Source organism: Mobula hypostoma, chromosome 1, assembly GCF_963921235.1.
Source record: "Mobula hypostoma chromosome 1, sMobHyp1.1, whole genome shotgun sequence".
NCBI classification, from domain to species: Eukaryota; Metazoa; Chordata; class Chondrichthyes; order Myliobatiformes; family Myliobatidae; genus Mobula; species Mobula hypostoma.
In genome coordinates this window covers 38,002,542-38,014,574 of record NC_086097.1, presented here as the reverse complement: position 1 = coordinate 38,014,574, position 12,033 = coordinate 38,002,542, and the positions used below count along the sequence as shown (strand labels likewise).

The window sequence follows — 12,033 nt, the reverse complement described above, 5'->3', positions numbered from 1 at the left end:
CCAATAATGCGCATATACCGGTATTTGACATTTGGAAGTTATTGCAATCCAAAGGCAGACAATACCAAATTGTATTTCTAAATCATTCTGAATTATTACACAATAGAAGCTCAAGCTTTATTTGCAATAACTTTTTGATAGGAGTCTGACAACAACAATACGTAATTTAATAGTCATTCTAGGGTCTACTAGATTGTAAATGGAAAATCAATAGTTTTGAGCTCTTGAAGAATGTAAAAAGTTTACTTCCATTAACTCAGCCATTTAGAAAAAGTTTTTCTCCTTGAAAAGATACAAGCCAATGCTGTCTTTGTGTATTTCCATCGGTGAGCGAGCGTGAGCTGGAGCTGGAGTGTTTTTAGCCATCGCATGTTAGAATAATTTATATGCTGGCACTATCCGCTCCCCATCTCCAATTCCTAAGGATTACTAAAGAACTTTTTCTCTTAGCACAGGCATATTGGATTTCTTTGTTGTAAACTGCACTATTTCATTAAAGTCACAAGTAAGTAACAGTTGGTGCCAGTAAACTCAATTGTAATTGGCCTATTATTGTCACATGTACCAAGGTACAGTGAAAAACTTGTCTTGTATACTGTCATTACAAATCAATTCACTACACAGTACACCGACGCAGTACAAGGTAAAACAATAACAACATACAGAAAGAATAATGTGTAATAGCTACAGAGAAAGTGCAGTGCAGGTCAAAAATAAAAGCCAAGGTGAGCCACAGCTCACTGGTTACAACAGCACAAGACATGGAGAAATGCTTTTCTGTCTTGTTTAAATTGGAAAGTTAGACATTTGCTTGAATTCAGAAGCAGCTGGTCGATGAGGCTGTCCTGGATCGTTGAGCAGTAAGGTGGTATCACAGCAAACTTTGTCCCCTATCACATGCAAGGTTCTGTAAAAGAGCAGAAGCCTGATGCCAAGTTAAAACAGATACACTCCTTTTCCTGCTCCACCTTTTGCATAATGTATATGAATGGCTGGGTATTCTGACTGTACCCATTCTGTAGCAATCCACAATATCAGCTGTTTTTTTAAATTTGGATGACAAGCAAAACAGTGGCTACTGGGTGACAAAGGCGAGAGATTAATGACAGGGTTGATGACGCTGGTTAACATGTTGGCACTGGACAGAAAAAAAGTCACGCTGCCAAATGAAATATTGCAGGAAAGACTGTGCATTGAAGTGACACTTGTATCTGTGACACTGGAGGGGCCATACAATAATAATTACTTTGTGGGCATCAAAACGTTTGGAGAATTGATAAACACAACACAATTTCATCACTAAGATATACCCGGTTGCTTGGCTGCAAAACAAAAATGAAACACAATAGAAACCAATTTAATGATGACGTCCTAGTTCGTACCAAAGTCAGTTGGTTACTCCATTTCGTTAGTATGTGTCATCATTTTCTTGTCCTAATGCTTCACAGACTTCCTATCTCATTGGCTGTAAAATGGTATGTGGAAAGTAGTTTATCTTGGAAAAACTAGAGATATCTCTGGAGAGATTATTTGAGAACCTGGTTATAGAAAGCTAAGCTCCATTCTGCGCCACCCAGGCATTGATGACACCAATCTGAGTTGGCTGCCATGTCAGGAGTAACAATTAATAGTAAAGCAAAAATGAAATGTCAGAGACACAGACTGCAAATGTGGGTATCTGGAACAATACTACTGCTAGAACTCAGTGTTTCAAACAGCATTTGTGGAGACAAAAGGGATGGGTAATGATTGGGTTGAGATCCTGCATCAGGATATGCTGATGTCATGTCTCATCTGAAATAATCACCCCTTACAAAATAGTGCTTCACCTGAGTTTCTTCAGCAGTTTGTTTTATGCTAATGAAAGGACATTGACCTGAAACATCAACTCTCTCCAAAGATCATCACAGGAAAAGCCTTCCCTTCCACTGAGCACATCTACAAGGAGTGCTGCCATAAAAAAGCATCACGGATTTCCACCATCCAGGCCATACTCTCTCCTCACTGCTGCCATCAGGAAGGAGGTACAGGAGCCTTAGGTCCCATGCCACCAAGTTCAGGAAGAGTTATTACCCTTCAATCATCAGGGTCTTGAACTAGTGCAAATAACCTCAACTCTGAACTGATTCCACAACTTAAGGACTTGCTTTCAAGAACTCTATAACTCATGTTGTCTGTGTTATTTATTTATTATTATTTTTAGTGTTTGTACAGCTCGTCTTCTTTTGCATATTGGCTGTTTGTTGGTCTTTGTTTGCAGGTAGTTTTTCATTGATTATGTTGTATCTCTGACTACTGTGATTGCCTGCAAGAAAATTAATCTCAAGCTAGTAAATGGTGACATATGCATACTTTGATAATAAACTTGGTTGAACTTTTCAAAGATGCTACCTGACCCACTGAATACTTCCATTTTTTTTTAATTTGGAAGAATGAATGCTGCCTTCCTGAAAGAGGATGATCAGTGTGTGCTCAGTTGTGTCATTACCTCTCCCCAAGGCACGGCCACAGGACTCCTGATAACCTATTAGCTCACTTTCACACTGTAATCAATAGCAACGATGGCAACAGTCAGTGTTTCCAGTATCTTGCCAGATGGTACAGAGCTTCTGCTTATTCTCTGATATCATTACATCAGCCACAGGCTGCAAGTGAGTGAGGTCCAAGTGAGCCTTAGCAGAGCTGGCTGCAACAAGGAAGGAAGTGGTATTAGATCTGTGTAAGGATCTGTGCCAAGCTGATGTCATGTTGCTTCTAGCTCCCCAACTTCCTGACAGACTTCCTTATACACCAAGCATTTCATTCTGTTTCTTTGCCACTTTTACAATCATGATGAAATACAGCATGGAAATAAGCCCTTGGCCCAGTGTGTCCAAACTGGACACCACCAATTCACTCACACTAATCCTGCATTAATCCCAGTCTTTCTTCCCACCTTGTCATCAAATTCCACCCCTACCCCCACCCTGATTCTACCACTGACCTACAAGGTAGGGACAATTTATAGAGGTCAGTTAACCTACCAATCCACAGGTCTTTGGAATGTGGGAGGAAACCAGTGTAACTAGACCCATACAGTTACAGGGAAATCCATACAGACAGTATCCGAAGTCAGGTTGAACCCAGGTCTTTGGAACTGCAAGGCATTACATTTACTAGCTGTGTTACCGCTACAGTCATACTTCACATGCCCTCAAGATCTAAGAGTCTTTCATGATCATGACATCCAAACAGACACCAAAATGTTAGTGTACAAAGCAGTGGTAATTCCAACGCTCCTGTATGCATCAGAAACCTGGACAACATACCAACGACAACTGAAGGCACTTGAAAAGTTCCATCAACACTGTCTTCAAAACATCTTAAATATCAGCTGGGAAGATAGAAGAACCAACGTCAGTGTGCTAAATGAGGCAAAAACAACAAGCATTGAAGCCTACGTCATCAAGAACCAACTAAGATGGAGCGGTCAACTTGTTCGGATGAAAGACGAACGTCTGCCAAAACAAATCTTCTACACCCAGCTTAAAGAAGGCAAACATAAAAGAAGCGGACAACAGAAGAGATTCAAAGACGTCTTAAAAGCCAACATGAAGAAATGTAACATCGACATCAACAATTGGGAAACCAATGCCAAGGACAGGAAACTCCAGCAAGCCATCAACCGAGAAGGAACAGCAACTTTCCAAGCCAACAGATGTGCAGAATTAGAAGAAAAGAGAAGAAAATAGAAAGAGAGGCAGCAACAACCAAAGCCTGATCTGCCATCTGGAACTACCTGTCCTGAATGCGGAAGAACTTTCAAAGCCAAGATTGGACTCATAAGCCACTTGGGAGCCCATAAGTAGATCAACAGAACGAAGACAATCATTCTTGACCTCGAGGGATAGCCACCACGACAACAGCAGAAATCAGGTTTGATTTTGACCTCCAATAAGATTCCATCTGGATTACCCTTTGCTCCTTCCCTGTCTGTAGGCCACTTGCGCGCCATGCCTCAGATCCTTCCTCTACATTATCCTCTTAAAAATGCAAAGCCAGTATCTGAGCTGGGGCCTCCAAATTCAATAGTGAGAGAAGCTGTAATTGCATCGTTATTCCTGCGGTTCCTGACCTACCAACAGACTGCATTTCTTGTACATCTGAAATGGGAAAAAAATATACAAGTTAGTGATGCAAGGAATAGATTTCAGAGGTGCATGCTGAGTCTATCTCCAGTGTAGTTTGTGGCTATGAGGAATACCAGACACATGGGGGGGCAGGGAAATTAGCTTCCACATAAGGCATTGGTCAGCCCACATTTGGAGTATTATGAGAAGTTTTGGGCTCCATATCCTGGCACTGGAGAGGATCCAAAGGTTTCCAAGAATGATCCCAGAAATGAAAGTGTCATCATACAAGGAGCATTTGATGACCCTGGACCTATACTCACTGGAGTTTTGAAGAATGAGGGGCATCTCATTGAAACCTACCGAATATTGAAAGACCTGGATAGACTGGACATAAAGAGGATGTTTCCAATAGTGTGACAGTCTAGGACCAGAGGGCACAGCCTTGGAATACAGAATATCCCTTTAGACCAGAAAGGGGAAAGATCTTTTTTTTTTAAAAAAAAACCAGAGGGTGGTGAATCTGTGGAATTCATTGCCACAAATGGCTGTGGAGGCCAACCATTGGGTATATTTAAAGCCCAGGCTGATAGATGTTTGATTAGTAAAGGCATCAGAAGGTTACAGGGAGAAGGCAGGAGAATGGGGTTGAGAGGGATAACAAATCAGCCATGATTAAAAGACAGAGCAGACCTGACAGGCAGATTGGCCTATTTCTGCTCCTATGTCTATGATTTTACCATGTTCTCAGCCGCTTCAGTGTCACAGCTTCGGCACAAGAATCCACTGATGTCTCCTTTAAAATATTTTAGTGGTGTAGAAGGCCCATCCTCTCTAGCTACCACCTTTGTATTCAGAGTTATCCAACCTGACTCCACAAGGTAGAAAGATGCCAGTTAGGTCTAAGCAATCTTTTTAGGTTATGCAGATCATAGTTAAATAACTGCCAATGAATGACAACTCAGATGTTGACATGAGGTCTATCCATGCTAGTCTTGACAGAAATATTTGGCTGGTGTGCATGTAGGAAGTACAGCATGATTGAAGTCACTGGTAGTACATGGCATTCAACACATTCCATTGCATTCAGGTGCTCAGGTCTAGACTCTTGGCATTGAGTTCTAGGACTACACAATACTGGTTTCTGATCATCGGGCTGGAGAGCCTTCAGGTCTCTACAAATTCAGGCTATCTCCTCTCCTGCCTTTGCCAAGGTATTTAGTGCCATGTCCAAAAATGGAGCCAGCTTGATGTGCGGCATGCTTCACAATTTCACAAGTTAGCTTTTGTTATAGTACATCTACCAGCACCTGCTTCAACAACAAATCTTCCCTTTAGCTGGTACAGGTAAGCTTAAACTGGTCCCCACTGAAACATCCAACCAGAAAACAATGTGTCCTGCACAATCTGTATACTACAATTGTAATCAGCAGTTTTCTTCCAGTGATTGCAAGACTGAAGGCAAAATTTCCAAAACTTTTTTTCATTAAATTCCAAAATTTACTTTGGCTTAGAAAAACAAATGCACAAAAACTTACTTCAGAGAAAATAAATGGTAAATTAACACGTTGTTTTAAAAAGAATCTGAAATGAATTAACTCAATTTAGATGTTATCATTACTTTAGCAATAGTTCCACACAGGCAGTATGATGCTGTGCAACTCAGGTTACACAATACAAATATTTGCAAAAATAATTACTGAGTTACACATACATAATTGATATTCCCCTGAACATGGGCTCACATTGTCAAGGGCAAACTTTCAAATGATTGCTCATTACCAAATAAATGTACAAATATGTGACCATTTTCTTGGTTTCTTTCATTAATGTAAAAACAATGCACTCAATTAAGCATTTATGAAACAGCATTCATATTTTAGAGTAAATGGAAGAATTACCTATGTCAGCTAGATTCTGATTCAGGAAAGGATGTCCAGCTGGAAAAAAAAAGTTAAAGACAGTTGGTAAAAATATTCATTTTATTATTTTTGTGTTGAAATACTGATTAGTCCATGATTTTTCCTGTTTAAAATTTGGTTTAATGTAGGAGACTTAACACCATAGCTGAAGTGAAGATTACAAATTATAAACCAGGTGGATCTACATCAGACCTTTTTGATAATAAAAAATGTCCACATTGAAAGTTTATTGCAAACTCAAGGATCAACACACTTTATAATATCCCATTAGAATAGGATGCAAGGGGGGAAACGTACATTTAATTCCAAAGAACAATGAAAATGAGAATACAAAGTGATTAATGTTTCTCCAGTTATAGCTACAGCAAACTGCCCAATATATATTCCACAATTCTTCATCAACATCACCTACAGGTTATTTGGACAATAAATTTGAGTCAAAAGAAATCAGAAAAATTGCTTGTGTTGTCCAGTCAAATAATCTTTATCTGACAGACTAACCATCAAAGCTAGTGCCTGTAACACACACAAATCATCAGTACAAAGAAACTTCACAGCTTATCTGGTTTCATTTATCTGCCAGAACCCTGCTGATGTCTCAAAATGCCAAATCAGGAAACGATACTCCAATTATTTTTCCAATGATTATGTGTGCTAGCTTGTAGGGTAGAAGAAACAGGGGGAGGATGAAATTAGCTGTGGAGACCTGGCACTAAGATGCACCCAAAGGATTTAAGCTCATTAAACTGAAGGCTTTGACCTCCTTTTGCAATTAATTTCTGAATAACATCAGCCCAAGTCTTTGGGAATCCAAGCTAAGGCATGACCAGTCATGTAATATTTACAAAAAAAAATGATAGAGCTTTCAAATCTTCTTGCTGTAAAACAGAATGAACATTTGAACATCTAGGAGGAGCATGTTATTATTTTTGCCTCAAATATGACTTTAAAATCCTTGAATATGTACACAGTTTCATTTTAATGGCTATTCTTAATAACCACTATTAATAACAGTTTTAATGGTTTATTGGTTATTTTGTAATGCCCTGGTTAAGATTTTTACTGCTAATGCTGTAGGGTACTTCGTGCGGCAGCTTTCTGCAGAAGCAGTGTGTCCTGGTGATAACACGTTTGGGTTTCAGGAAGATAAGGGGCTACGATGTTCACTTAGGAACACTGCGTCAGCCAATCAGGATGGTTGATATTCGGAGAAGTTTCTAGAGAAAGCTGGGCAGGGAGAGATTTGTGACGGACACCGGTGGGGTTCATGGCCCATTTGGCGGGAGCTGTGAAGAGGACAAGAGGGAAGATGCCTGAAGATGCCGTGGGAAGGAGCGTCCCTGTTGCACAAGGTGCTTCATGCAGATGAATGGCTCCAAGGAGGAAGGACCAATACTGCAGACAGAGCGCCCGTTTGTTCAAGATGGATTTCGAGTGAAGTTCAGAATGCATTGTGTGCTTTCATGCAGACCGTGGGTGCAGCGCGCAAATAAAAAGAGCTTCAAGGTGAGCTCCAACGATGGGCACATTTAGACTGACTGAACTGTAATGAGCCCTTTTATTTCTTTTTCCCCTTTTCTGTTTCCTATTAACTGTTTGATAAGGTTGAAATTTGCAAATATACTTCCTTTACAATTTTATGGGTTGTACGATTTGTTATTTCTTGCCGACCGACATTTGTGTATGGGCAGTATTTGCTCAAATTGAGGTTTCTGTAATTGGAACATCACAACGTTCCTGTTTGGTTGAACCCCAAATCATACCCAGCCCAGATGCCTTTTGGCTATGAACGGTAGCCTTCTCACTGCTGAGTCCCATGGCCATTACCAGGGCTGGTAACAAGTTAAGTTTCTATACAAGCCCGGTGAGGGGGCTGCATATTCTTTTGCATACTTCCTTCATGTGCATAACTTACTTTATAACAATTAAGTAGCTTGGAAAACTGGATAGTGCAATTTGGTAGTGTGGTAGAGATGCATCTCTACCAAAGGAGGTGTAAGGCGCTCCTTCCCTCTACTAGCCTATAGGTCACCATTGGGCAAGGTGTAGCACCTGCTCAGTGCCCCAGTCAAGGTCACATGAAACCATGAGAGCAAGTGGTGGATGGTCGTATGAGCAGCTGGTGCATTTCACAAGTCCAAGTTATGGTACCACTGACACCAGCTAAATGATCTCTGAAGAGTATTGATCATGGCTGGGGTCAACTGTCCAGAAGAAGGCAATGGCAAACGAATTCTGCAGATACATTTGCCAAGAAAAATCATGGTCACAAGACCATGATCATGCACGTCATATGACAAAGTACATGATGATGATAGTACAGCTGTATTTTGCAAAAAGTTTAAAAATTATCTACATAAAACGAGACCAGCATCACCAGCAACCTCCACCCTTCTGGTCCCAATTCAAACTTGAGAGAGAGATTCTGGCACAGTTGAAATAGACTTGATGGGAGCATTTGAGGTACATCTTTCAACCCAGAGAGTGGTAAATGCTTGGAATGCATAGCCAAAGAGAGCAGTGGAAACAGGATCACCACCAGCATTTAAGAGGTGTCTAGATAAGCACTTGAATCTTTGCATTAAGGGATGCGGCCCAAGTGCTGGATGTTGCGATCAATACAAATACAATAAAACTGTACAGATACAAGTCAATGCAGCACATCTGAAATTGAGAAGCAAGGGTGGGTAGATTCTTGATTAATTTCACATGTTGCACACTAGATGCCAGGTGATAACCAGCAACTATTAGAACTATAGTGAAATTTAACCACTTGGCACCTCATATATACAATTCCAACATTTCCAAATAGCCATTTAACCAATATGAAATGAATTACTAAATGATATTTCAGGAAAGCTTTATCACCTTGTTTATTTTTAGTTAGGTCAAGTTATAATTCACTCAATTTGCAGTGGGTAATCTAATCAGAAAGGAAAATGACCTAAATGTAATCTAAAGAGATTTGCTATGATTCTTATGTTACAGGGGAAAATTAAAATATTTTATAGACAGGCCAAAGTGCTTGGAAGACCTCTTTTGTGATATTTTGAGTAGCAAATGAAGAAAATTAACACATACCATCATGTTCAAGAGCAGAAGATATTGAACACTGACAAAAACACTGGAATGACACAAGCAATAGTTTTAAGCATTGATCTTTGGATCCCCAAAACTTGTCAAGTTAACAAGAAAAATAGATGGCGCCAATGTCAAAATGAAAGCTAAAAGTGGCTTAGAAATTCAAACACATAAGCATGTCATCTTAAGCACGATGGGACTAAGAGTTCAGTCATACATTACAATTGCAGGGGTTCCCAGCCTGGGATCCGCGGACCCCTCAGTCAATGGTAGAGCTCCGTGGTACAAAAAAAGGTTGGGAAGCCCTGCACCTTTGGGTGTGCACGTATAAAAGCTTGATAGGCTTTTGTTTAGACTTTTCTAAACTCTAGAGTGATCACAACAAAAGTCAGTCAAGCTTACACACATGTACACACAGAAAACTCGTCTACCTATCATTATGCAGTGCGCCTTATCCCGTAACCAAAGTGCTTCATGTGTATCCATAGAACACCAGGAACTCACCTGAATAGTCACACAAATTCTGGTGAAGATAGCAGGCTGTGGACAAGTGAGGAGTTCACAGAGATTTTCAGGAACATTTGACTATTTTCATATTAGAAGACAGGAGCTTTATAGAAAGCTATTCATATCGCAGATATCCAACTAACTCCAACACAAAGGAAAACCAGTCACTTGATAGGCTTCCCATCCACTACTTGGCGATATAGCATACAATACTCAGGATATATCCCAGACACTCAAAGCTTCAACAACACTTCCTAAAGCCATGATCTGTATCACCTAGAAGTCCTTTGGGAACAGGCACCACTGCTTATACATACTAGTTAATATCCTGAAATCCCTATCAAAAACCCTATTTTCTTATATACAGTCCTCTAATTTACTATAAAATGTTGTTTGCCTCCCCGTCATATTTTGATGCATCCTACCAAAATTCCCCATATCTTGTACCACCCAGGATCAAACCTGAATCGTGGTATCTTCTCAAAAAGTGCACATGCGCCGGTCGTGCATGCAGCCTGTTACAGTTGCTCTGTTTCTTACTTTTTAAACTTTTTTAACGTAGGTTATTTGTTGTATTTTTTTCTCATGGTAACACGTTGAAGCTGCACCCTCTCTAACATGCTGGTGGAGAGAGTTTTATTTGTTTTTTTAGCACTGGAAATAGTTACATTCGGACACGTCTCATTAGCATGGCAGCAGGATGGCCGCATTGTTCATTCCAGGGACCAGCTGACTGCGCTTATGCCGGCCGGTTTAGCAAGCAGAGCTCTTTTTAACCAATTTCCCCCTGGGATCAATAAAGTATGACTATGACTATGAAAAATATGACCAGTCAGAAATACAAATTCACCATCAGATTTTGTTCATAGAGAAATATAGCATGGGACCAACTGAGCCATACCAACCAACTACACTAATTATACAATAATGCCATATTTTACTGCTCCCACCCTCCCCCGCCCCCCACCAATTACATTCTCAACTCACCTACACGTTATGGGGCTACTTACAACGGCCAATTAATGTACCATTTTGCACATTTTAGGATGTGGGATAAACCAGAATATCCAGAAGGAACACAACTCTGGGGATCTCACATCCACTGCCACCAACCACATAGTTCCCTCACACCGCACCTCCCATTTCTATCTCCTACTCAGGATCCACAAACCTGCCTGTCTAGTTGGACCCACTGTTTCTACTTGATCCTGCCCCACTGAATTTATATCTGCATAACTCAACTCCATTTTATCCCCCCCAATTCGGTCTCTTCCTCCCTACATCCATGACATTTCACACACTCTTGATTTTTTCAATGATTTCAAGTTCCCTGGCACCGAGCATCTTATGTCCAGTCCCTATACACCTCCAATCCCCACCAGGAAGGCCGCAAAGCTCTCCATTTCTTTCTGGACACCAGACTCAACCAGCTCCTCTCCACCAGGCGGTTCTTGTCCTCTCTCTTAATAATTTCTCCTTTGGCTCCTCCCACTTCCTTCAAACAAAAGGTGTAGCTGTGGGCACTCACATGGGTCCCAGTTATGCCTCCCTTTTTGTCAGCTACATGGAGCAGTCTATGTTCCAAACCTACATTGGTGTCATGCCCCAACTTTTCCTACACTACATCGACAACTGCACTGATGCTCAAGGTGAGGTCTCACCAGGGCCTTACAAAGCCTTATAATATCAAAGCTGATAAATGTTTTATTCGGATAGCCTTTGTAAATCTGCACTGCCTCCACGCTAGAAAAAGCCACATCCCAGCATTTCAGCGTCCCACCATGTGAAGCAGAGAATAGTAAATGGCTGTTGGTTTCTGCAAATCTTATCCCACTAATAGGAGCAAAGTGGCCTTGGAACTGTTTAAGGAGAGTCAGAATTTGTTTATTGTAGACACGGATACAATGGTTGGAACACAAACCAGTAACTAATTGACTATTCTGATCAGTGGGTGACTTCATGCAGTCAATATCCAGCAGGTTGGTTAAACCTTCAGTTTTCTGCATTGATTGTTTTGCGTTACACAGGTCATGAAACAAGGATGATGCCAGGAATGAAAGGGTTATCATACGAGGAATGTTTGATTGCTCTGGGTCTGTACTTGCTGAAATATAGAAGGATGAGGGGGGATCTCATTGACACCTTTCACATGTTGAAAGGCCTAGACAAAGTAGATGTGGAAAAGGATGTTTCCCATGGTGGGGGACTCTAGTACAAGAGGGCACAGCCTCTGGATAGGGGGGCATCCATTTAAAACAGAGATGCTGAGAAATTTCTTTAGCCAGAGGATGGTGAATTTGTGAAATTTATTACCACAGGCATCTTGATTGGACATGGCATCAAAGGTTACAGGGAGGAGTGGAACTGAGGAGGGGAAAAATGGATCAGCCATGATTAAGTGGTGGAGCAGACTC

General features: G+C 40.8%; 1 protein-coding gene across 2 annotated transcripts in view; it reads right to left on the bottom strand.

Annotated features, from left to right (window-relative positions):
* The window catches only part of rtn1a (reticulon 1a), a 217,040-nt gene that overhangs the window by 160,955 nt on the left and 44,052 nt on the right, over positions 1–12,033 (bottom strand). For both annotated transcript variants that reach the window (XM_063046773.1, XM_063046782.1), the window contains exon 2: positions 6,011–6,049. In XM_063046773.1, the coding sequence (XP_062902843.1) occupies positions 6,011–6,049 (39 nt within the window). The remainder of the gene's footprint in view (positions 1–6,010; positions 6,050–12,033) is intronic.